The sequence below is a fragment of the Balaenoptera borealis genome, assembly GCF_965194805.1.
Source record: "Balaenoptera borealis genome assembly, chromosome: 11".
NCBI classification, from domain to species: domain Eukaryota; kingdom Metazoa; phylum Chordata; class Mammalia; order Artiodactyla; family Balaenopteridae; genus Balaenoptera; species Balaenoptera borealis.
Window position 1 is genome coordinate 80,335,118 of NC_138868.1, and position 27,462 is coordinate 80,362,579.

At 39.3% G+C, this 27,462-nt stretch overlaps 1 protein-coding gene across 3 annotated transcripts; it reads right to left on the reverse strand.

Annotated features, from left to right (window-relative positions):
- Positions 1-411: 411 nt before the first annotated feature.
- On the reverse strand, positions 412-19,363 carry MMP1 (matrix metallopeptidase 1). Of its 3 annotated transcripts, none has more exons than XR_014231997.1 (11): positions 16,094-19,363; positions 15,404-15,648; positions 15,162-15,310; positions 14,796-14,921; positions 13,912-14,067; positions 13,660-13,777; positions 11,442-11,575; positions 9,784-9,946; positions 9,151-9,254; positions 3,722-8,969; positions 412-3,034 (listed from the first exon to the last, which is right to left on the reverse strand). XR_014231997.1 is itself a non-coding variant. In XM_082343966.1 (10 exons), exons 1-10 carry the CDS (start codon positions 16,199-16,201, stop codon positions 8,860-8,862), a joined length of 1,413 nt encoding a protein of 470 aa, XP_082200092.1. In that variant the 5' UTR covers positions 16,202-19,363; the 3' UTR covers positions 412-8,859. The 3 variants fall into 3 exon arrangements, 1 of the variants encoding a protein (XP_082200092.1); XR_014231998.1 differs by having other exon boundaries at positions 412-1,620; positions 2,932-8,969; XM_082343966.1 differs by having other exon boundaries at positions 412-8,969.
- Between the last annotated feature and the right edge of the window lie 8,099 nt (positions 19,364-27,462).

Genomic DNA, 27,462 nt, shown 5'->3' on the forward strand with positions numbered 1-27,462 from the left:
CATAACACCCAGCAATCCCACTACTGGGCACATACCCTGAGAAAACCGTAATTCAAAAAGACACATGCAGGGCTTCCCTGGTGGCGCAGTGGTTGAGAATCTGCCTGCTAATGCAGGGGACATGGGTTCGAGCCCTGGTCTGGGAAGATCCCACATGCCACGGAGTGGCTGGGCCCGTGAGCCACAACTACTGAGCCTGCGCGTCTGGAGCCTGTGCCCCGCAACGGGAGGGGCCGTGATAGTGAAAGGCCCGCGCACCACGATGAAGAGCGGTCCCCGCACCGCGATGAAGAGTGGCCCCTGCTTGCCGCAACTGGAGAAAGCCCTCGCACGAACCGAAGACCCAACACAGCCAAAAATAAATAAATAAATAAATAAAGTAGCTATAAAACGCAGCTTTCTTTAAAAAAAAAAAAAAAAAAAAGACACATGCACCCCAGTGTTCATTGCAACACTATTTACAATAGCCAGGGCATGGAAGCAACCTTAATGTCCATCAACAGAGGAATAGATAAAGAAGATGTGGTACATATAATGGAATATCAGTCAGTCATAAAAAGGAATGAAATTGGGTCATTTGTAGAGACGTGGATGGACCTAGAGAGTGTCATACAGAGTGAAATAAGTCAGAAAGAGAAAAACAAATATCGTATATTAATGCATATATGTGGAATCTAGAAAAATGGTGTAGATGATCTTATTTGCAAAGCAGAAATAGAGACATAGATGTAGAGAATAAATGTGTGAACACGAAAGGGAGGTTGGGATGAATTGAGAGATTGGGTTTGACATACACTATTGATACTATGTATAAAATAGATAACTAATGAGAACTTATTGTATAGCTCAGGGAACTCTACTCAATGCTCTGTGGTAACCTAAATGGGAAGGAAATCCAAAAAAAGAGGGGCTATATGTATATGTATAGCTGATTCACTTTGCTGTACAGTAGAAACTAACACAACATTATAAAGCAACTCTACTCTAATAAAAATTAATTTAAAAAATTAAAGTACTAGAAAACTATGAAGATTCTCCATCTGGGAATAAAACTGCAAATAGTAATAAATATGAAAAAAAAAAGAGGGGGCTGGATTCCAAACAAGTTTTTTTTTCCCCACCTGTAAATGATGACACAGACTAGATGATTTTCTAGGTTCCTAAGCGCCAACATTCTAGAATTCTATTTCCCAATTTTGTCCAGAACCAGTCCTACAGGACAACTACTGATTAAGCTCTTTCTTCCTTAGGTGTGTAAGGAACACTTACACTATCTGGGAGGTGAAAATAAAGGTCGTCTTGGAGGAGAGGATGGGAGAAACTACATGACAGTATATGCCCCATCCAGGGAATATGTGTTCCTACTACACTTACCAGCAGAACATCTGTTAAATGCTCAGTCCACAGCGTGGTCATTGTATTGAATATGAGTTATTCTAGAAAGTAAGGAACAGGTCCAAAATCAAAATTTTTATTAAACAGTAAATAAAGCACTCATGGATGTAGATTTTCTTGCTTATTGCACCTGAGTATTTTTCACTTCTATTCAATGTAATCTGACAGCAAGTGGAGAGGTCCAGATAAGTGCTGTATCACCATGAAGATGTTTGCAAGGCTCATCTTCTTTGGCAATGGCACATACAGGAAGAATTAAACATTTTGAGTCATAATAAATTATGTGTATAATTATTAGATTCACTTAAAATGAATCTGTCTTTCCCATATCTCACTTAACAATATAACCAGCTGTTACTCTCCAATACACGTGTCACCATCCTGGCATTAGGGTCAAACTCAAACTGTGACGACCCACTGAACAAATAGCAAAGTCCTATGAATTTAAAAGAGGAAAATAATGGGGCATTCTTCAAATAAATTAATTTTCCAACATGCATAACTCAAAATAAGAATGAGCTAATAATGAGTGATATATATTAAGTGGTACTGTGCCAGGCACTGTGCTAAGTGCTTTACATGTTTTATTCATCTATCCTTACAAAAAAAGTATGAAGTATTATGAATGAAGACAAAACTAAAAATAAAAGATATTTTGCAATTTTCCAAAAGTAACATCTCTAATAAAAGATGGAGGGAGAACTCCACCTCTTTTGACTCCAAAGCCAGTGATCTAAAAACATTAGATTATACTACCTTCAAATAGATAAAATTCCAGGATTATTTTAAAACCTTCATTTATTTCCCTCTTTCTTCCCAATTCCCTTTCCCCCCACGAGGTACTTAATCACAACTTGAGATGCAATTGTACCCAAGAGAATCAGGCCAACAATAAAATGCACTGGAGGTCCATTTCCTGCTTTGCATACTCTAAGGCCAAGTTATCTTAGTAACAAGATCAGCAATCTTATGAGCATTATGATGTCAAGCCCTGGCAGCTCCCTCCAGAATTCCTTAAAAGCAGGTACACGTTTTGCTTTCCCATCCACTCATTACCAGGAATCAAATTTTGTCTCTTTTGAGCATATGACAGGACTACCATTTATTTACAAATGAATTATTTAATGTAGACAATTGCAGCTTGCAACAGAAAGCCAGACAAGGCTCTTTTAATCTCTCCTTAGGATAGGAGAGAATGGACAACAAGGAGGGGACAGAGGAGAAAGACAACCAGCCATAAGTAAACATGGCTCTCACTTGGTTGTATTTTTATACCAAAATAGTGCCCTGAAATGGCTATGATGTGAAGAAGCATTCTTTGATTTTATGTGCAAGTATGAAACAGACTTGGAAATTATTCAAGAAAAAAATTTAAGCCCAATTAGCATAAATTGGAAAATGAAAATTTTCTAGAGTTTAGAGTAAAAATGTTATAAGCTTGAACTATTTAAAAATTGGTTTGTGTCTCCTCTTAATTTTGATACCATAAAATGCCCCAAAGGGTCCCCAGTGGCAATGCAATGAGTGTCCTCTTACCAAATGCCTGTACACAGCATCAATCTTCAGCTCAACTCCTGAAAAGTCATCAGCTATTATTCTGGGGAAACCTTGCTCCATGGACTGGCTATTTTCATCAAATCTGTACCAAGTGAAAAAAATACAATTCAGCATTATGTAGAGCCCCCATTACATGCAACAGTATGATATCATGTTAATGTTTCAGTGTGAAATCCTGGATAAAATTCTCAAGTGGTATAAGGAAGTGTTAAACATTTTTATAACTATAAAAATATGTGACTTTCTTGGACTTAAAAGTTTAGCACATAAAACAATATTTTCTCCAGATACAAGGACATCATGATCTTCTACAGAGGTTCCATACATATGTCTGAGGTCAATCTTCTAAGCCTAGACACACAGAGCCGAAGTACCTTTCTGCCTTGAATGTATGAGAACTATATACAAACAAGATGCAAAGTGAATTAAATCATTTGGCTAAAATAAACTTTTGGTTCTTTATCACACTTGCCCTGTAGACCTTGTCTCTATAGCCTGATACACCTGGGTTTCCTATGGTGGCTCATTGTCTGGACCTCAGTTGGTCTCTCCTGATGTCTTTTGGTGTCTGGATATATGACCCAGGGATCAGCCGTTCTGAGAGTCCTTTGTTATATCTGGGAAGTTGAATAATTACAAGTTGTTTTCCTCATAATCAGAAAGTTTGAAATTAGAGGAAATTTGATTGTGGGAGTGGGGGATATCATTAAAGAAAGAAAATAATTTTCCTATTTAGGCTCTATACAAAGTAATTCCTATTGTTTCTTACCTCCAGTATTCGTCCTCTACAAAGAAGTATGTTTTCTTCTTTTCCTTACCAGAAACAGCTTTAATTTTCCTTATGGTTGGAGGAAAACCCAAGGTGTGGATGACTCTTAGATAACCTGCTTGCCCCTCAATTCCTCTGACAGGCCAGAACTTATTGCCTATCAAAAAAAGAAGCCCAAGAAAGTTTCAGTGAAGGCTTTTGGTTTTAGAAATGCATTTAGGACACTGTTGTGGAAAACAGGAAGTCTTGGTTTTAATTTCAATCAATTAATCTACAACAAAGGAGGCAAGAATATACAATGAAGAAAACAGAGTCTTTTCAAAAAATGGTATTGGGAAAACTGGACAGCTAAATGCAAAAGAATCAAATTAGACTACTTTCTCACACCATATACAAAAATAAACACAAAATGGATTAAACTCTTTAATGTAAAACCTGAAACCATAAAACTTATAGAAGAAAACATAGTACGCTCTTTGACAGTGATCTTAGCAATACTCTTTTGACTCTGTCTTCTCAGCAAGGAAAATAATAACAAAAATAAACAAATAGGACTACATCAAAATAAAAAGCTTTTGCACAGGGAAGAAACTATTAACAAAATGAAAAGACAGCCTACTGAATGGGAGAATATATTTGCAAATGATATATACGATAAAGAATTAATATCCAAAAACTAAAAAGAAGTCATACAACTCAACATAAACAAACAAACAAGCAACCTGATTTAAAAATTGTCAGAGGACCTGAATAGACATTTTTCCAGAGAAGACATGCAGATGGCCCACAGACACATGAAAATATGTTCAATATCACTAATCATTAGGGTCAAGTAAATCAAAACCTCATGTAGATACTACTCACACCTGTCAGAATGGCTGTCATCCAGGAGACAATAAATAACAAGGATATGGAGAAAAGACAACCCTCGTGCCCTGTTGGTAGGACTGTAAATTGGTGTAGCCACTATGGAAAACAGCATGGAGGTTCCTCAAAAATTAAAAATTGAACTGTCATGTGATAGTGAAGTAGAACAGCAATTTCACTTCTAGGTATTTGCCCGAAGAAAGAAAAAACACAAATTCAAAAAGGTATATGCACACCAACGTTTATTGCAGCATTATGTACAATAGGCAAGTAATGGAAGCAACCTAAGTGTCCACTGATAGATGTATTTATAAAGAAGATCTGGTATATAAACGTAATGAAATATTACTCAGTCATAAAAAAGAGAAATATTACCATTTGCCACAACATGGATGCATCTAAAGGGTATTATGGCTAAGTGAAATAAGTCAAACAGAGAATGATAAATACCATTTGATCTCACTATATGTGGAATCTAAAAAAAATGAAATAAACAAGCATAACAAAATGAAAACAGACTGATAGATACAGAGTACAAACAGGTGGTTGTCAGAGGGGAGAGGGGTGGGAAGGGGTGAAATAGGTGAAGAAGATTAAGAGGTACAAATTTTCAGATATAAAATACATAAGCTACAGGGATATACTATACAGCATAAGAAATATAGTCAATAGTATTGTAATAACTTTACATGGGGACAGATGGCTAGACTTATTATAGTGATCACTTCATAATGTATGCAAATGTCAAATTACTATATAGTACATTTGAAACTAACATAATATTGTACATCAACTGTATTTAATTAAAAAATACATTTCAGCATATCTGGGCTTATAGAAAGTAAGCGAAATCTCCAAACTCTCCTCTCAAATCACTCCACAACAAGTTTGGTGTGTTAGTGATTTCATGCTATAGCTAGGATTTGAGCTAAACTGAGACCTGACTTTAGTCATTTGCCTGAAAACAATGAGGGGTGAGGGAGATAATTTGGGAGGAGGACAAGCATTATCTTGTGAGATGCTGAGTCACATATGGTCTTTGTTGATTCTCTACACAAGGGTTAGTTGTCCTTCTCTGTCAAGAGGGAGATATTATTGATACTTCTACCCATGTGGAGCTTTCAGAGAAATTTAGGTGTTCAAGATTTTCAGGTTTGTTTACTTATTATTCCAGCTAGAAAGTGTCCAATTTTGCAGTTAGATCTGGGACTGATTTTTATCATAGTCTACAATAGATGAGGATTTTCTTAAATGTTGCCATTAAAGTCTGTTAGCTTTCACAGTATGTCTTAAGTTGATATTTGGCTTCTCTGAGCCTATTACTTTCTTTATCAAATTCCCAGGGAAGTTAATCAGCTCAGTCCACATTTCTTAAAATTACCATCCCTCTCATACTGTTGAAGTGTCCCAGACACCTGATAACCCAACACCTCATCATTCGTCATCATCTTTTCACAATCAACCACAGATGAAAGTCTTAGTAACTGTGATGCCACTACATACCAAGGGTTATCACTACCACATTTCAGCACAAGTTATCTTAATCTAGTATTCCTAGAAAGCAGAGCCTGAGACAAAATTTAAGTGTAATCCAGGGAGCTGGATTGAGAGACATGGAGAGCAAAGCAGGGAAAGCAGGAGAGAAAATACACAGATGAATTGTCAACTGGATAGAGATATGAGAAATGTGTTGTACGATATGGGACTGTCTGAGGGACTACTGGAAATGTGTCTTAGAAACACCCTTCTGAAGAAAGAAAGGGAGATGGATTTATTCATCCATTACTCTCACATTGGTAAAATATTTGTCCCACAAACTATTACTCTTCTCACTTCTAGGTTGTATGTGCATGAGCTCTGAATGAGTTCCATAACAGAGCTGGATGGAACATCAACAGAAAAGATGGAAAAACCTAGAGAAGGAAGCAAGATACACACTGCACAGACCCAACGAGAACAGCTGCTAGTTTAGAAGCTGGTTTAGAACCTGTACAAAGCCAGTCACCACTGCTGTGGCAGGGATAAAAGAAACATGAGGCCAAGGAAGAATCTGAAGAGTGTCTGATAATCTCTATGACTCAGCAATTGCACTCTCAGGTATATAATCAACAGAAATGCCTACCTATGTGCAACATTATTTATAAAAGCCCCCAAATGGTAACAACCCAAAGCCCATTACCAGTGGATAAATAATGTTCAACACAATAAGGTAGATACAAAATAATACACAGTTGTTCTAATTTAGTTAAAAAATAGGTGAATTTAATCTAAGGTATTAGAGGTCAGCATAGTGGTTACTCTGGGAGATAGAGAATGTATAGAGAATGCTGTTGGTACTATCCCCAGATCCCCCTTGGCATCCTCATGGATACTGCAAGTGTTGACTGCTACAACTTCCAGTTGTCCCCTGTTACTTTGTCAAATGGGATCATCTTGCCTGGGACCAATGCCACTCTCCCCAAAACAGACCTCAACTGATAACTGATTGACACAGGGGTGCAAAAGTCTAGTTCCTTTGCCTCAAGGTGGGACTAACTGTAATTCCGTTTTTGCTCCAGAGCTCCTTGTTCATAAGATCAAAGCAAGCTCTGTCTAAGACCACATTCTTTAGCTTTTTCCCTGTTCTAAACTATGTCCCTCGCTCCTCTTCTCCTGAGAGCACTCCTCCCCCAATGACAACACCAAAGAATTCCTGTTTCAGGCTCTTATTCTGGAGAACTAAGCTAAGAAAGAGTTGAGCAGTGATGGGATCATGTGAGGGATACATACTCTCTTGTGAGATGTCTCTTGCATCTTTGGTTAAGCCACAAAAAAGGCTTATTGGTTTGACTCACTATTTGAAGTGAATATAATATCCTACACATCAATGGCCAGATGATGGATCCTATAAATTGGTAATTTGATAGGAAGACTTTTTTGAGAGCTCTCATCATAAACAGCTGTCATATCAGTACTTATGGGGGAATCAGATTGACAGCAGTGGCATCCCTGCATCTGGAGGTGGTAAGACATCCTTATCTCCAGAGATAGGGATGCAGGACTGAATATACAAACCTTGTTACTGTTTTAGTTTACTACCCCAAGCCCAAACTCTCTTTAGATTCTTCACCAATTAAATTTCTTTGTCTTCTCAATTCCTCACAAATTTATTGTTTCTTTATGTAAAATGTATAAAAGCTGCCTGCTTTAGCCAATCCTTAGTTCTCATTTCTATGACACCTCCGTGTGCATGAATTAAATTAACTTTCTTTTTCTTCTGTTAATCTGTCTTGTGTCAACTTTATTATTAGTTCAGCCACAAGAGCTCAAGAGGGGTAAGGGAGATATTTCCCCCTCCCTGACACTGGTAATATTTTGTTTACTGAGCTGGGTGAGAATTACGTGGGGTTGTTAACTTTGTGATAACTCATTGACATGAACATTTATGATATGTGCACTTTTCCGCATTTATGTTATACTTTATTATAAAAATGTTTAATGGAGAGAGAGATTTGTCCAAAGGGAAAGTTACACTGCTGTCCAAATTCTTGAGTTGAGAACTGCCTGCCTCAGAATCATGAATACCTCAAAATATTCCCAAGACTCTCTGTGTATTTGGAAAGTCTGCAAACACTCTGAGCACTCTCTGAGCTACTCATAAAATTCATAGGGCTTGGAAGCTACCTACAGGACTCCTACCTCCATTAACATCCTCCAAAATTAGGCATGATAAACTAGATAATGTTTGTCTGGAAAAACTGGGTTACACAGCTTTAACAAAATCTAAATCTTAGTGGCTTAACACAATGAAAGTTTATTTCTTAAGCAAAATCTACTGAGGTTTGGGGTAACTGTTCAGAGTGTTTGCCCAGGAATTCTGGCTTTTTCAACCTTGTGGAAATTCTCTCAAGATGTGCTTTTACAATCATCATAGCGCTGGAGAAGTTTGCACCAGCAATCCAATGATTCCATCTGGAAGTGATATCGGTCACTTCTGGGCACAATCCACTGGCCAGGACTATCCAAATGTGACTGCCTACCCCTTCCTTCCACATCTACAGAGAATTGAACTGTGGAGCCATGAATTTGACCTTACTTAGCCCTCATTTGTGGAACTAAATTATAGCATTACATAAAATATTACATTCTAAGTCATAAAAAATATGCAGAATGAGTTATAAATAAGATTATACTTCATAACTCTGTATTTTATTTAAATATATGTCTCTTCAGGAAAACACCTTCCTTGGACTCATGAAATATATTTTTCTGTTTAACTTTTTAACAGCTGGTCAATTTTCTCTGCAGTTGAACCAGCTATTAGCTTTTTGTAGAGTCAAAATTCTCTTAGTTTTGGTATCAAATTTGTATTGCCTTGTTCCATGGAAGAAATAGAAAAATCCTAGAAATAAAACAAAAGAGACTTATTACCTTATACAAATGATTTCTAGGTTTAACTTTAATTCTTCAAAAATCCAAGTCATTTGTGAGAATAAATATTTTTGGTATTTTCTGTTCCAAATAACAATACTGATGTTATTCTGTGGCAACAAAATAGAGGAAATATGTATATATTCACTTACCGTCTTTCTGGAAAACAGCATCAACATTGTTGCCAATTCCAGGAAAATCTTCTGCTATCATTTTGGGATAACCTGCATCCATGGATTGTTTATATTCATCATACCTGGTAAAAAAATAATTAGAAGTGTCAGAACTATTTGTTAAATGTGTAGCCTTCACAAAACCATTACAGGGAATTCACCAGCAAGAATGTAAGAAGACCTTTTAATTCCATAGGTCATGTGTAAAAATAAGAGGTGGGACGAAGTGACGTAGGATGTTGGGTATACTAGAAGAGTTATAAGTTCCCTCTGAACTCCAACATCTAATTCTACTTCTCCAGTAGGTGCTATTAATGTCAAATGCAGTGAAAGATAGGTTCCTGTTGGCTGCAGCAGCTCTATGAAGACGAATGCCCTCCTTTTCACATTTTCTTTTTCAAATTCAGGTCCACATTCCCCCTGGATCTCTGGGACAGGAATTGCGTGATGATTATTGGTCAACCGACTTGGAAGCTGGACAAGCTACAGCCATTCCCAGAAAAGGCAGCTAGCCAAGGCACTGTGAGACTCATTTTTATATTATTCAATTTAGTAACTTCTCTCTATGTAGAAAGAATAGATACCCTACCATTTTCTGTACCCAGTCTTTACCTCCAGCATTTGTTAGCAACAAAGAAGTACGTTTTCCCAGTATCTTCCTCAGAAACAGCAGCATCGATGTTCTTCACAGTCCTAGGGAAACCAAAGGATCTGTAGATGTACTTGGGGTATCCGTATAACACATCTTGCCCCTTAACAGCCCAGTACTTATCACCTGCCAATCAAGAACAGGGATGAAAACACATTACCCAGGGCACCAGTAGACAGTAAGTGGATTTCCAGCTAAATGCTTAGTCTCATGTGCTAGAGGAGTATCCTGACTGCACATTAGAATCATCTAGGGAGATTTATTTTTTTTTAAATACTGATGCTGGTATCCTACACCAGACCAATTAAATCCGTATATTTTTTTAATTTCCTAGACAATTCTAACCTGTAGCAAGCTTTGAGAATGACTGGTTTGTGGCATTGGGGGTTTCCTTCCAAAGCCAGATGTTCAAATGACTACAGAGTTCATCGTGCCACCTCAGTGATAGAAACCTCACTTCTCCAGGTTGCCCGTGGGTTGTGGAAGTTCACACCAAGGGTATCCTAAAGGCCAGAGTGTTGTAATGACTCACAATCTGTAATGACTTGCAACCCTGGGTAGAAATCATTGCACCTGACTACAGTTCCAAATACTTGAATTTAGGCTGTGTCCAGATTCTGCATATTTACCCTTAGTAAACTCCGTGTCATATAAAACCAGTCTTACGTCTTGTAGCCAGGCTTGTACTTTTTGCTCAAGTATCCTTATTTATCCCTCAGGAATAACCAGTTTGAAACTTTGTGTATCTAAAATCCCATTTAATTTCATTATATAAGGGCTAGAAAGCCCGTTTCAAAGTTTTTGCCAATCTGAACTGTATTGAGTTCTTTGCCTTGAGTGTGTGACTGGGTCAAGTGTCTTAATGTTTGTCTGCACTATGCCTATGCCAAACATACATTTGGAGAAATACTGGTGTTTGGCGTAGTGTCTTCAAAGCCAGGAGCTGATCATTGGAGCACGTTTCATTCTGATAGAATCAAAGAAGTTTACCCCATTCTATTCATGGTAGTTCAGGACTTCTCACACTTTAATGTACATACGAATTGCCTGGGAATCTTGTTAAAATTCTAGAAGGTCTGGAATAGGATCTGACAATATGGACGAACTTTGTCAGTATTATGGTAAGTGAGATTCTGAATTTCTAACAGACCTTGGGACAGTGTCAGTGATGCTGGTCTGAAGACCATACTCTGACATCAAGGATGCAGCACCCCCATCTGGCTGCCCTGTGGGGCCTCCTCTCTCAGGAGAGTTATTAGTATAAAATAGGCTCTAGGAAACCACCAAACTCAAATGTTTCTGTTCCATCTTCTCAGTTTTACTCCTGAGCACCCCAAGAATGTGGAGAGGGTTTAAAATACATAAACAGTTTGCACAGAAAACACCTTCATATGTCCACATTCACAAACAGGCCATAAAATATGTATCTCCAGTCATATGCTTTTCACTTAAATTTATTCAGACATGCACCATGCAATTCTTAACTAAAGTGATAGACTCCCATTGATTTGCTAGATTTTCCAAAGTCCATGGAAATAAAGTAGCTAGTAGTCTCATATATCAGCCCAAAAGCAGAAGAAACTTTAATTCATAAAAACTGAAAGATAATTGGAAACATTACCTTTGAAAAACCGAACTTCATCTCTATCGGCAACCTCATAAGCAGCCTGAAGTCCATTTGGCAGTTGGGGCCAGAAAAGAGAAATGAAATTGAGCTCAGCTTCTGGGTAGAAGGGATTTGTGCGCATGTAGAACCTGATTTAAAAGAAGGAAAAAAGTTTTTATCTAATCCATAGCAAGCTCTGGCTGTCATTCAGGTCCTTCTATTGCTGGCGCTAGTAGTGTGCTCATAATGTTTAACATCTGGCTCTCCACGATGGGGGTGGGGAGGAGTCCTGGTTTGTAACATTTGCTTATTTTCATGGTGGAAATATTACAACCACTGCAAATCAAGAGATTTGCGGTGGTGCACCACTGTATAGTGTTTCCACTATACGGATACATTAGGCATAAACCGCCTCAGGAACATAAATAAATAGTAAAATGCAGCAAAATAATTACAAAGGGATGAATTCTGATTACTTTTATTACCTTTAGTTTAAATACAATTGTAAGTTGTATAATTTAAATTTAAAGTTAATAATTTAACTTTTAATAATGCTGTTTAACAACCAGCTTGCAAAATTCTCAAAATGTAACAAACAGCTTTGGCAAGCACACCAGGGCCTAGAACACAGCACTAACATCCTACGTTTAGTGCACACTTTGCCTACATCATGCCCTACCTCACAAATACCCTACAAGAGAACATTGCTTTCATCTCACAGATTAGCAATTGAGGTCAGGGAGGCGAAGGGAGGTGTCTAAAGCCATGCAACTGATAAGAGGCAAAGGTTAACTTTAAACTCAGATCTAACAGCCACTCCATTTGTCTTCCTTTGGTTGGTGGTTTACAAAGTTGACTGGGGTAACGACAAAGCATAGACTGTCACATGGGCCGACAGAAGAGTTTTCCCGATTCCAGGCCACAGGGAAGACTCTGGCCTTGGAAGTCAAATCTGACTTCTCGATCTATTCCTGCCTCTGCCTGGCTGTGAGACCTTGGGCAAGTCAGTTACTATTACTGTTTCTAGACTTAACCTTCTGTGGCTTCATGACCTGGTGACATTTAAATGATCTCAGTGTCCTTTCAGTTCTTGCAAATCCCAGACTTGGTCCTATTCTTTGGAGTCATCCTTCAAATACTTGCTTTGACAAGCACGTCCTGCTATATTGAGAGCTTTCCTTTAAAACCAAGTCTTTCCTAGCACTCCCCACACTCTGTATGATTTATATCCATCCTTATCTTTTATACTCAGAAATAGTAAAGCACAGGATGGGAAGCATTAGGCACCGATACACTGCCTTCTGGGGTAGATATGACCACAAAGTGGTAAAACAGCTCCAGTGACACTCCAAGAAGAGAGGTGAGGAGAAGCGAGTCTTTTAGAGCATCCCTACTTTGTATGTGCGGCAGACTGTATTATTCAGAAAATGACTATATTATTATTTTGCCTCGTCCTTTAGGAATCAGAACTGTATGCAGAGCAGGCCTATTCCTTGTGTGTGAGGGGACCTTAGCCTTCCTGAGGCCACACACTGCTGAGGGAGTTCTAGGATCCTCCTCTGAGGAGGGAAGCACATTGTGACTGCCCATATCCCCTGGCCCCCAACAGACGGGGTCCTCATGAACTCTTGGGGATTCTCCCTGCAATGGCTCCTATCTTTCTTTGCCCCCTCCCAGGGTAAGGGGGTGGGGACAGAGTCCTATTATGACCACAGGCTTTGGAAGGGCTGTCTTTTCCAGGATGATACTTAAAATGGGTCTATACAATCCTTCTCAGCATGATGGTGCTATGAAAAGGACTGATTTCTCCTAATAAAATACTGACACACTTATCATCCTAAAGAGTGACAAAAATGAGAAGAGGCCTGAAGTAGAGGTCAGAAGACCAATTACTGCTTTGTTGCCAAGGAACTCTGTGCCCTGAAGGATCTCTTTCCTTCTCTCTGCTTTACTTTACTGATCTGTAAAATAGAATTATATTTACTGATTTTCTACTTCAGTGGTAATTTTTGTGAGAATCAAATGACAGAATACATGCTGGGGAAAAGGTTGTTATAAGTTCATTATGTTGTGCAAGAGCAAGCAATTGTTTACACTCAACTATAATTATAATAATGTATGTAAACAAATGTAAGATAAACAAAGTGTGAAGCATAGTAGTGGCCCATATGTACCCATAGCAGTCAGTCTTGTTATTACACATACAAAACACAAAGAAGAACTGATGTCTTACCTGTCTTTAAAGAACATCACTTCTCCCCGAACTGTAGTTACAGCATCAAAAGTTAGCTTACTATCACACACTTGTGGGGTTTGCGGGCCAACTGGCTGAGTGGGATTTTGGGAAGGTCCTAAAGGAACAAGAGATCTGGAGTTAGTTCCACCTGGCTTTGGAAAACTACATAACCAGCGAAAGCTTCTTAAAGGGTAAAGCCAATGGCTGTTCTAATGACCCCTTGTCTATAATGTTTTCCTTTATACTCACCATAGATGGCCTGGATCCCACTGATGTCATCCTGAGACAGCTGAACATCACCACTGAAGATGTAGTTGGGGTACATCAAAGCCCCAATGTCAGTAGAATGAGCAAGTCCAAGGGAATGGCCCAATTCATGAGCTGCCACACGATACAAGTTATAATCTAAAAGGGATAATAAACCCATTTGCAATTATTTGAAATGTTTTCAGTTTTGAGACATTTAATTAAGAAGTAATCTATAACTCTAAAGGATTAATGTTCTTATTTTCTCAATAGCTTTTTGAAATGTATTAAAAAAATTTCTGAAGGTAAGAAGAATGCATTTATTAATAGTGAAGAGACCAGTTAAAGCCTAAATTCTATGATTACAATTAAAAAGTAAATTCAGCCAACCAAGAGTCTAGCACAGATTAGTCAGTCTTGTCAGTGGTTAGATGACATATTATTTCACAGAGAAGAAATAGTTTTCTATTAACACAATATTTTTTCCTATTTACAGATTGATACATGCTTAACGCTGGAAATTTTGGAGAATATGTACAGCCTCTCTTCCCTTGATTTCCACATATCTTACTAACATTATTACACTTTGGTGTGTTCTTCCAATAAAAATGATTCTATGTAGATGCCCACAAGGAAAACATTAAGATTTTCAACATTTACTTACCAGAAATTTCAGAGTAGCCTATTTGTAGCCAATAAGATGTTCTTACTAACAGAAATAATTCTTCTCTTACATTTTCTAAATGAACCATTAATTTTCTAAGTGGTTGCAGAAAAATGCATACTTCTATTAATGCATTCTTTCAGTTAAGTCAACCAATATTACAATGAACCAAGAAGGTGGGTTGGGGGAGAAGGGTTGAGAGAGGCAAGATGAGCTGACTTACCTCTAAAATTGTTGGTCCACCTTTCATCTTCATCAAAATGGACATCCCCTCCGATACTTGGGCCTGGTTGAAAAGCATGAGCGAGGTTTCCACCCTGTCCATCAAAGGGAGAATTGTCACGATGATCTGCAAGAAACAAAATTCAACAAAAGTTCCTCTTGGTTCTTATTTAGGCAACCCAGGAGAGTAAGCATTAGCTTTGCTAGGAGGCCAACAGATTTGCAGCAAATGCAGTATAGTTTTCATTCTTAAGTCCATAAAATCAACACTCTTCTCAAACAAGGAAATCTAGTTGCAAAGCTGAAGAGATTCAAAGGCAGGGGGAAGTTAAGGTGAGAATACTTTCATGCTACCAGAAGAGCTTACCTCCCCTGACAAAGGATATCATTATGTCTGCTTGACCCTCAGAGACCTTGGTGAAGGTCAAGGGTGAGACACTGCTCCACAGTTGAAAGGCTTTCTCAATGGCATGGTCCGTATCTGCTCTTGACAGATCTGGTGTGTAGTTTTCAATCCTTCAAATGAAATAAAATACAGACACATCGGATTTCATTTCTGATGGATCTGATGGGAAATAGCATTCCCACTCTGGTGCTCAGTCTAATTACCTGTAGGTCAGGTGTGTGTTCTTCCACTGTGGGTTCCCCTGAGTGAGAACAAACTGAGCCATGTCAGGCACCCCACATCTGGGCTGCTTCATCACATTCAGGGTTTCAGCATCTGGTTTCCCAGTCACCTTCAGCCCAAAGAATTTTTGCATTTGCTTTAGTTTTTCAACTACTGGGTCACTGTTTCTCTGTCTTTCAACTTGCTTCCCATCACTTTTCAGGTTGTAGTAGTTTTCCAGGTATTTCTGATGAAAGATAAAATTATTGAAACACTGGATGGGAAATCTTTCTAATTCTAAATATTGACAGTATAAAGTTATAGCTGAAACACAGAACTACTTTTAAAGATTGTATTTAGATTGCATGGTCCTTATTATCCTTATTATTGGTGGAAACTGTAATTTTGGAGTAGAAATTTCCCTGCCATTAGTTATTATGAAATCAGAATTATAATTTGTAGAGACAAATTTGCATATTGTTCTTTTAGTTCCCTATCACTTCTAACTGGAAAAGGAGAGTCTATGCATGGCTAGATACATTTTTGGGGATAGTGCCCCTTCTGACAAAAATTTCTCTTTGTAGGGAATCCATCCTTAAATAAACTCTATTATACTGCTGTTACTCTGTTATACTGTGGAAAAATGCAAATAAAGGCTTTTGCATGTTGGGCATGTGAAATTCAGCATTTACCTGCACTGTCTCCACATCTTGCTCTTGTGTTTCTGTAGTCGCTGCTGGGAAGCTGTGAGACCCCATGCCCCAGAGAAGTAGCAGCAGCAGCAGAGGCAGTCTGGGCATGCTGGCTTCTGTCTTCCTTCTCAGCTTAAGGAATCTGATGGCTCCCACCTCTCTGCTGCTCCAGTCTCAAATAGGAAGCTCCCTCTCTCTCTATATATATATAGGGTTCTGGCACTCCCAGAAAGCCGGAGGCTGTCTGACTCACATTTCATGACATCCTCTTGATTAGCAGTGAATAACCTGAGCAATCATCACAAACGGTGACTCCAAGCAGATTATTTGTGTTTGTTTAGTGTTGCAATCTTATGATTAACATCAAACAGGACATGGGCAAAGGAAACACGTCCAACATGTAAGCAGTTGTTTTCTTCAATTCATTTCTATCCTGTTTGAGAAAGACCTTATTATATCTGGAGATCACAGAGTACTCCACAGACTTTTTAAAAAGTAGACTTTGGTACTTGATCCTGCTGGTCATAAAGTGCTCCGGGTTATACACACAACTTTCTCCCCAAGCACAGGACAGAATTGCTGACATGTATGCCCTATGGCTGTTCAGCACCTGTACTGACAGGCATTCATGTGGGAGTGGCTCTCCCAGGTTCAGTGGGTTTCCCTTCTACCTTTGCTAAGCTGCCTTGTACACTATTTTCTTAGCACCATAGTTTCCCTTAATCTTCATTCAGGCCCAAGATTTGAGAACCTTGGCTTAGAAGGTCCCCATCCACAGGTGGGGTATGAGGTAACTCCCCACCCTGTTTAGACACTGCCCAGCGGCATCATGGGACAAATAGGATCCTTCTCTGAAACCTGTCAGAATGTAGCAGGTGAGCCAGGGGCTAGCAAAAGACCAAGTGTGAGTCTGAGGTCTTATTTTTAATCATCCGCATTCCCCTCAGTGTGAGCACATCTCTGCTCCCTGGGGCTAGGCAGAAATTATTTATTCTTTCATGTATGCATTCATTCATGTATTTATGCATTCATCTATTCAAAGATCTTATTTAGCATCTTCTGTGCACCAGTTATGATGGAATGGGGTTAATTAATAAAGAAACATCTTATGGGACACCTTAAGATGGCTTTAACAGAAGTCTGTATGAAGTTGCACAGATCAGTTTTACCAGAAAGCACTGGGATAAGAGAGACTCTGGACCTGGTCTAGCCCTAGTTTTCTGACCTTCATTAATCCTTCTACCTCTGTCATGATTTTTGCAAAATCTTAGTGCCACCTCTAATATCATTTTTGTATTTTTCTTTAAATTTACTCTAAAAGTTTTGCCTCATTATAGGCTATCATATCCATAAAATCATAGCTTAGTGGGTTATTATTTTTGTCTGCATATTAAAATAAATACATGGCCATGTAATGAAAAATGTATATTCATTCTTCAGGATCCACATTAAAGTGTCTTGGGGCCACCAGTGGTATCTGTTCCACTCTTGGTAAGGCAAGCTGGTCTAAGTCTGTAGCTTCCTTTACCCACGCCCCACCCTCCTTCCTTGAAAGAGTTTAAATGCGACATAAAGTTGAGAAACACTTGCCTGTGTTCTTCCACATTAGCACCTGATGGTGTCACCCACCTTCCCATCATGTCAGGTTTGCTTTCTCAGGATTTTCTCACGTTACCAATTTCTGTTTTCCTCTCCACACTAAGAAACGCATCTTATGAATAAATTTTGCTTCAGTAGTTGTTGAATTGATGTGAAAGAGCTTATTTCCTCCCTAATCATTTAACCACAAGTTCCTCATCTGAGTGGAGTAACATGTGAGTTCATGGCGGTGAGAGGAATTGGAAGAAGCTCTCATGAAGATGAAACCTTCTCCTTCTCACAGGCATTAGATGGAGGGTGGGGACCAAAGAACACTGCCAATTAAAGACACTCCAGCACAGGCAAGGAATATACTGAAAAGAGCTCTTTACATTAGAGGTTGAACACAGATTGTGTATTCAAAGTCAAAGGGTGGTAGACACACCTTGACTGTTAAGGAATCTGGTCAGTGTGAAGTTGCCCCCAACTCCATTGGGGTCTGGGAAACAAGGGTCACTAGGTTAATGCAAGAGAACAGCATTGTGGCCATCTGGGATGGGGCCAGAAATTACATAAGCATCACCCTGGAAGAGTCTCATAAACTGTTCAGTCTGGCAAGAGTCTATATCTTATGGTCTGGAAGTTTTCAAACCTTGTAAACTACTGTACTCTTTAAACAAAATCTTTTTTGGAAGACCAATTTGTAAACCAGATGATAGGAGAAGTGCTCTAATGAAGGGGGAAATGGGCTGCGAGACCCATCTACATCACTCCCAGTTTGCCCCCATCCCCCTATCTTTAACAAAGTCCCCAATTTCTAGGGAACAATGAGGGTTCAGTGCAGTGAATCTTGAAAACCATGGATCTAGTCCAAGACCCTGATTTTCCAATTGAAACTAAAGGACAGAGTAGTTGCCTACAGGTCTGGGGTCACACCTCTGCAGGGATGGGAGGACAAGAGTGGGGGAAAAGAGAAGACAGAGCCTGGACTAACAACTTTTTCTCCTGGTCTGAGTCCAGAGCTCTCGACTTAAATGCTCTAAGTGTTTTGTTACAACTTCAGATATGCTGACATGGATTGGAAACTGGATACCTAAAATAGCTTTTTGTTAAATTTCTTCCTAAAATAACAATGAATTTTAAGTTAAGTTTTGTTTAAAGCCTCAAAGATTCACATGGTCCTAAATCTTGAAATTTCCAGTTAGGTATTTATACCAGAACATGTAACTCCCAGGCTTGTGCTTGTGAGTGATCTATTTGAGAGTGAAAAAGAAAACACAAAAATCTAGAACAAAAAGCTGGTGATTAAATCCTACCAAAATCCTAGCAATGCTTGCACTGAGCATAGTTTCCAAGAAACTCAAAACATGTTAAAATTGTATTGCTCTTCACATCTGAATGTTTTTTTCTCTGGGAGCTTCTTCTTTCCCCATAATCCCCTTTTGGATGTAATTTTGTGGAAATTATCTTGCTACCCTTTTTCCTCTGGGAGAATGACAGTCTTAGGAGGGCTCTCAGAAGTATGGCTGTGTCAACTGACTCCTATTTCCAAACAGGCAAATTATTTCCACGCTGGCTGCTCTGTGGAAAGACTCAAATGTGTTTGTATTTTTCCATATTAAATTCGTTCTTGGAATTACAATTTTACTTCATATTTTTTATGCTTGGAAATTCAGCTCTTTCTTTTTTTTTTTGTTTTTTAAATTAATTAATTAATTTATTTATTTTTGGCTGTGTTGGGTCTTCGTTTCTGTGCAAGGGCTTTCTCCAGTTGCGGCGAGCGGGGGCCACTCTTCATTGCGGTGCGCGGGCCTCTCACTGTCACGGCCTTTCCGGTTGCGGAGCACAGGCTCCAGACGTGCAGGCTCAGTAGTTGTGGCTCACGGGCCTAGCCGCTCCGCGGCATGTGGTATCTTCCCAGAGCGGGGCACGAACCCGTGTCCCCTGCATTGGCAGGCAGATTCCTAACCACTGCGCCACCAGGGAAGCCCCAGCTCTTTCTTAACTTTTTATTTTATGTTGGAATACAGTTGATTAACAGCGTTGTGTTAGTTTCAGGTGTACAGCAAAGTGATTCAGTTTTTAATTTTATAATTCAATTTGAGTGTTAGATATGTTTTCTTTTTTCTTTCTTTTCTTTTTACTTTTTTTCTTTTTTTCTTTTTTCTTTTTTTGGTCCTACATGTCTTGAAATGGCCTTTAGCCAGAAACTTTAAATATTTAATGCTGTTTTGTTTTGGGAGTAACATGAGGGAAAGATTTATCCAACCCAAAATATTTTCCCTACATATGACCACATGGTGGTTTTTTGGATAACCACTGTATGCCAGACGCTTAACAGACACTTTGCGCCTTTGACTACCTCAGTCCTCGTGTTTACCCGCCAGGTAGAAATGATTGACACATCAGCCCCAAGTCACTTACTGACATGTGTCTGTGGAACTCCAGTCCACCTCCTAGCAGTCTTCATGGTGCTCTTGTCAAGAGACATGACACACACACTCTGGATATAGAAACTTTGCCTCCCTAACAGAGAGATGATGTTGTGAGATGCTAGGCTGTCTAACGTCATGTCATGTCTACAATAATGTCTCTATGCCACCACCCTGCCCCTCAGAGATGAAAGAATCTTCCTCTTAAAGCTACCACTCAATAACCTTTACTTCTTTACCAAAATTAATAAAATTGTAGCTTATAGTTACTACCTCAGCATAGTAGGTATTTACAAATGATTGTTGAATAAACTAATAAAGAAATGAATGAATAAATAGATACTAAATGACACAAATAAAAGAGCATTTCTTGGAAGGCTCAATTGTCTGCAAAAAGTCTCATACCCATGGTTAGATTTTTATTTATTTCATTCTCCTAAGATTAAAATTATTTAAAATATCATAGGCAAAATCTGGACATATCCATTGAGTGGAGATTTTGAATGAAGTGCTGCACATTTAGTTTTGGCTATTTGCACATCATGCTATAGGCATTTATTCACCGATTATTTTGAGCATTTTAATTTGTTTACCAATAATACTTCTCCATCTAAATATTTTATTAAACAGTCTGGAAAATGCTCACCAGGAACACATACTTGAGAGTAGCCTACAGACTTTTGCAGCTGTAGCACTTCTCTAAGGAAGTTCAAACCAAGTGTCCTGCAGGGCATAAGTGCTGCTTGTACCATGGCTCAGCCCAGACACGTTGGAACCATTCTCTCCCAGCACTCAAGTCTGCGATATGGATTTAGGATGTGTGAGGAAGCTCAGGACACCTCTATGAGATTTTGATGATGAGACAATGCCCAGACCATGACTTGCTTGCTTGTTTGGGAGTCTCTGATGTATACACCTTTGTTGCCTTCAGAACTTTTTTCTATTATTATTTTTCTTTTGAAAAAGTAAAATGTTCACTAAACTCACTAGCTTTTTATCCAGTTCTTTTTAATTCTCAACTACTCATGCCCCAATTATAATTTATTGCGATGACAGCTGGTTTTCTGAGTCAGTCAACACTTATAAGTGCTGAGCAAAAGAAATAGCATTTAACATTTAGTGAGCCCTCAACGACTTTAACATACATGACTATTTTATCTTCACAATAATCCTGTGTAATAGGGCAGATACTATTATTTCTACTTCATAGATTAAGAAACTGTGGCAACTTTCCAAGATTAAGTCTCTAATTCAGGGTGTCCCACTAGCAAGTGGTAGAGATAGAATCTTTGTGGGTTTTTGTTGTTGTTGTTGTTGTTGAAGTATACTTGATTTACTATTTTGTGTTAGTTTCTGGTGTACAGCAAAGTGATTCAGTTATACACATATATGTGTATATTCTTTTTCATATACTTTTCCATTATAGGTTATTATAAGATATTGAATATAGTTCCCTGTGCTATACAATAGGTTTGTGTATAATGTGATGGTGTGTTATAACTTCATTTATTTACATGTGGCTGTCCAGTTTTCCCAGCACCACTTACTGAAGAGACTGTCTTTTCTGCATTGTATATTCTTGCCTCCTTTGTTGAAGATTAATTGACCATAGGTGTGGGGGTTTATTTCTGGGCTCTCTATTCTGTTCCATCGATCCATATGTTTGTTTTTGTGCCAATACCAAGCTGTTTTAATAACTGTAGCTTTGTAGTATTGTCTGAAATCTGGGAAGGTTATGCTTCCAGTTTTGCTCTTTTTCCTCAGGATTGCTTTGGTAATTCTGGAGGTAGAATCTTGAAATTAGATCTTTGGTTACAAAATCAGGTGACTCAGCTCTTAATACAAAACATTATACCATGTAAACATCTTTATATACTTGACTTTGGGATGCATTTTTTAGTTCTAGTAGAAAATTTTTGTTGAAACAGCCAATGAGACACCACAGTCCATTTTTGCTTAAGCTGACATCTCCCCTTTGTGAGTTCAGTCCTTCTCTCTTCCACAAGCATGTTTCCTTTGGTACAGATCTTTTTCCTCATCCTATGAACAACTCTGCAGTGAAATAGATTGATGACCCCAGTGATAAGTATTTTTCAACCTGCTACTCTTCTTTTTACCATCAATCTTATGACTAAGCTTAAACTTGACTTTCACCCCTTCCACTGAACTCTCAATGGTTACTACTAATTCCCACCACCAAGTCAAATGGCTTTTTCTCAGTTCACATTCTCATTGATCCTTTCTGGTATTTGATGCTCAGTCTTGGAAATTCTTCTTTTCCTGGCTTGGGAGTTTCTGCACTTTGCTTTATCTCCTTATACCTTTCTGATTACTTTTTCTCCTTTGCTGGCATCTCTTCCTTTTCCCTCCTCCTGAATCAAGTCATTCACTAAGGTCCCACTCTGAGTTCTCATCTTTAATCTCTGGTCACTTTTTTTTGCCAGGACAGTTTCATCTACTTCTATGACTTCAGCCAACATCCTCATCCACCCTAAATTCTGGCCCTAATTTTTTCTTGAACTCCTATCTCAGTTTCAACTGCCACCAGGGCATCTACATTTGGACCTATCTGGTATCATTTTCTTTTAACTAGTACTCCTATTCCTCACTTTCCTACTTCTTATCTAGTGCAGAGCTTCCTAAACCACAGACTCTGGTTCAAATGCCTGCTCTGCCAACTAATAGCTAAATGACCTATTAATCTTCTTGTATCTTGATTTTCTCATCTGAAAAATAGAAATAATAACAGCATGCCCTCAGATGGTTTTTCTGAGATTGAAATAAGATAATCCATGTACAGTATATTAATACAATGACTGGAACACAGTAAGTACAATAAAGGCATATAATTAATTTTATGAAAAAATCCTTCAGTGGTTTACATTACCTACCAAAGCAAATATTTACCAGTTGTAACACTCAGAACCTGCCATGTTTAAAAATGACTAAAAATGACTTCTGAGCTTCACTTCCCACTCCTCCAAACAAACTGAATTACATTATTTCCCGAATGTGCCTTGAAACTTGTTCCCCTACCTTATCATACTTTTTATTCCCCTCTCTTTCTACTTAATACAATTCTACTTATTCTTCAAAGTCCAGTTCAAATGTTACTTCATTCACAAAGTTTTCTCTTTCCTTGCTCTGTGAGATAGTTCTACTATGAATTTTCATAGAACATTATACTTCCTTAAAGGACTTTTCATATTTTCCTCACCTTGACTTCACTCTCTTAATGGAAGGTAAGTTGTTGAAAGGAGGGCCAGTGTTTTACCTGTGCTTATGTCCTTGACCTTTTTCCAGGGCTTACTGGATTTACACAAATTTGCTTGATATGGAAAATTGTAGGTTAAGTTCAATATAATAGAAAAAGTGGCACATTAACACTTTTTGAGAGTGTTTCTTCTTTCAGAAAGAGTTCTTTTAATTGGCAAGCCTAAAAGGAATCAGAGTCACTAAGAGGGCTGAAATGGTTAAACCCAAGGAATCATTATGAACTCTGCAAAATTATAATTATCAGGTTGCTATCGTATATGTGGACAAGAACACGTTAGTTAACTATTTCCTTGACTTTTGTATAAAAAATTGAATGCATGTAGACTTAATTTACTCCCATTTACTTAACACGTATGGTATAGAAGGCATCAGGCTACATGCTAGGAATTGCAAAAACAATCAGACACCAATTTGGCTCTAGGGGGTTAATTCTCTCATGACATAGATGCAGCCTGATGTTGTATAAATGATCATTTCTTCAAGTATCTGTTAAAATCTTAGGTGTAATTTATATTATACCAAGGAACATTTATGTAGGCACATACCTCCACAATTAGTATGGAAGACAACTGGAAAAATAAGATTAAAATACAAGTATATACTTTCCAGTCAATTTATCCAGAAATTTATTAATGGCTAAAACAAATTAAATCAAAGTCCCCTTTTGCTACTCATATAAGCATGCCTCTTTTATTTCTGATACCTTTTAGCACTGGCAAGAGATCTTGTTGGCATAAGGAACATCCATTGGCATAAGGAACATCCACTGGCCTTGTTGGAAAGGTGAGTGGAGAGACACTTAAGGGACCTGTGGTCGCACAGTTGGCTGGAGTATCTTTTAATAAGCTCTCTTGGAGGGTCTTCTGCTGAGCCCTGGGAGCTGATGAAAGTGAAGGGCTCTCAAGCCATCCATACACCAAAATATAAGTATGTATTAGTTAGGTTTCATTCATTCATTTATTCATTCATTCATTCTATATTTATTTATTTACCAAATAAATCACATATAACTAGAACATTTTCTGCCACAGAAAGTGCTAAGGAAGAGTTAGCTTTATTGTTTTTATTATTATCTGTCCTTCACCAATTAAATTCAATGTAATGTAAAGTACAGAGATAGCCATAGCCATAGCCTGTCACTTCCAACGAGATTCTGTGGGGGTCTGGGCCTGGCATGGATTCTATACAGAAGCTCACAAAAGACAGTGCCCTCCCCTTAGGCACAAGCCGGTTTCCCTCCATGGTATAGGAACAAGAAACTAGGTTCCCAGGTCATACAACTTTCAAAAGGAGCAGGAGAATGTGTACGGATAGAACGAATGGGGCATAAGGGATTTTAGAGAAATATTCTTCAAGGATAGGAACCAGAACCCCTTAGAGGGATCTACCCTAAAATCTATACAATGAGGGCATAGGGCTATTTTCTTCCTTGGCCTTGGAGCTCAGCCTGAGGTCATAGAAGCCCTCAAGTCCCCTGGAGTCCTCTGTTTTTCATCTCTCCCAGGGCCTGCTGTCAAGGTTGTAAGGACAAGTGTATATACATACTAAACTGTTTTATGTAAGGGACTTGAGCATCCACGGATTTTAGCATCTGCAGGGAGTCCTGGAACCAATCACCTACAGATACTGAGGGACAACTGTACTTATTTATACTGAGGGATTAGCACAGTCTCTGTATAAAAAGGAACCAGTGTGTACTGCACATTTTACATAAATATCCATAAATCTTCATGATTCAATATATGTAAATATATGTATCTATAGAACAATATGTATGTAAATATACTTAACACAGTGCCTGCAAAAGAATACGTACATATAGTTCTATAAAGAGTATATGTCACAAGATAGTATATTGAGATGTAAAATTGTGGTTTCTGTTCTATAGTTTCCTCTGACCTTGCCAAGAACTGTGTTACCTAGTCTCAGATGTGCCTTCAGGACTATAATCAAAAGCTACTTGCTTGAAGGCAACATCTCTTTCCAACCTTGGGAAAACCTAAGATCATTTGAGAAGGTTATGCCAGGTGTCTTCAACTAAGAGGAGAAAGGAAAAGGATTTGAGGGAAGCATGAGAGAGAGGAGCAATTTCTTTAAACTGGAAAGTGGAACATTTGGGCAGTTCCCACCAGGCATAAAAACCCCTGCTCCATTTCCAGCTCCTTGGAAGCTGCTGGTGTGGTGGTGAGGTGGGCCTAGGGAGTCTGGATCCCTTAGAACTGGATCCTTACACAGTGTAGATGAGGAAAAATTGAAACTCAGACATTATTTTCTCCAAGGCACCAAGAGGTGGCAGAGTGGAGATTTAAGCTCAGAGCTGTCTGTTAGAAAGTCAATGCATGGGGAGACCTTCAAGATGGTGGAGGAGTAAGATGTGGAGATTACCTTCCTCCCCACAAATACATCAAAAATACATCTACATGTGGAACAATGCCTACAGAACACCTACTGAAAGCTGGCAGAAGACCTCAGACTTCCCAAAAGGCAAGAAAATCCTCATGTACCTGGGTAGGGCAAAAGATAAAAGAAAAAATACAGGCAAAAGAATAGGGACAGGACCTGTACCTCTGGGAGGGAGCTGTGAAGGAGGAAAAGTTTCCACATACTAGGAAGCCCCTTCACCGGTGGAGATGGGAGGTGGGTGGGGGCGAAGCTTCAGAGCCACGGAGGAGAGTGCAGCAACAGGGGTGCAGAGGGCAAAGCGGAGAGATTCCCACACAGAGGATCAGTGATGACCAGCACTTGCCAGCCTAAGAGGCTTGTCTGCTCACCCCCCTGGGGTGGATGGGGCTGGGAGCTGAAGCTCGGGCTTGGGAATTCAGATCCCAAGGAGAGGACTGGGGTTGGCTGCATGAAGACAGCCTGAGGGGGCTAGTGCACCACAGCTAGTGCGGAGGGAGTCTGGGAAAATGTCTGGACCGGCCTAAGAGTCAAGAGACCATTGTTTCAGGGTTCACGAGAAGAGGGGATTCAGAGCACCACCTAAACGAGCTACAGAGATGGCACAAGCCACGGCTATCAGCTTGGACTCCAGAGATGAGCATGAGATGCTAAGGCTGCTGCTGCAACCACCAAGAGGCCTGTGTGCAAGTACAGGTCACTATCTCCACCCCCCCCCCCCCGGGAGCCTGTGCAGCCCGCCACTGCCAGGGTCCCATGATCCAGGGACAAGTTCCCCACGAGAACACACAGTGCGTTCAGGCTGTTGCAAACTCATGCCAGCCTCTGCCACTGCAGGCTCACCCCGCATTCCAATTATAACTACTGTACCCCTCCCTCCCCCCGGCATGAGTGAGCAAGACCCCCTAATCAGCCACTGCTTTAACCCCATCCTGTCTTGGTGGGAACAGATGTCTGAGGGCGACCTACAGGCAGAGGTGGGGCCAAAACCAAAGCTAAACCCCAGGAGCTGTGTGAACAAAGAAGAGAAAGGGAAATTTCTCCATGCAGCCTCAGGAGCAGCAAATTAAATCCCCACAATCAACTTGATTAACCCTGCATTTAAAGAATACCTGAATAAACAATGAATCACCCCAAAATTGAGGCTGTGGACCTTGGGAGCAACTGAAGACTTGGGGTTTGCTGTCTGCAACTGATTTGTTTCTGATTTTTATGTTTATCTTAGTTTAGTGTTTAGCACTTGTTATCACCGGTGGATTTGTTTATTGCTTTGGTTGCTCTCTTCTTTTTATTATTATTATTATTTTAAAATAATTTATTTTTAAATTTATTTTTTTTTCTTTCTTTTTTTCTCCCTTTTATTCTGAGCCATGTGCTGACAGGGCCTTAGTGCTCCAGGTGGGTGTCAGGCCTGAGCCTCTGAGGTGGGAGAGCCGAGTTCAGGACACTGGACCACCAGAGACCTCCTGGCCCCTTGTAGTATCAATCGGTGAGAGCTCTCCAAGAGATCTCTGTCCCAATGCTAAGACCCAGTTCCACCCAAGAGCCAGCAAGATCCAGTGCTGGTTGTCCCATGCCAAACAACTAGCAACATAGGAACAAAACCTCACCCATTAGCAGAGAGGCTGTCTAAAATCATACTAAGTTCACAGACACCCAAAAACACACCATCGGACAAGGCCC

Coding starts and splice junctions, on each gene's coding strand:
- MMP1 (XM_082343966.1), bottom strand. CDS start 16,201: ATGCCCAGACTGCCTCTGCTGCTGCTGCTACTTCTCTGGGGCATGGGG. Junction 14,922..15,161: donor GATATCCTTTGTCAGGGGAG/GTAAGCTCTTCT, acceptor TGTTTCTTGCAG/ATCATCGTGACAATTCTCCC. Junction 8,970..9,150: donor TGCTGTTTTCCAGAAAGACG/GTAAGTGAATAT, acceptor TTTTATTTCTAG/GATTTTTCTATTTCTTCCAT.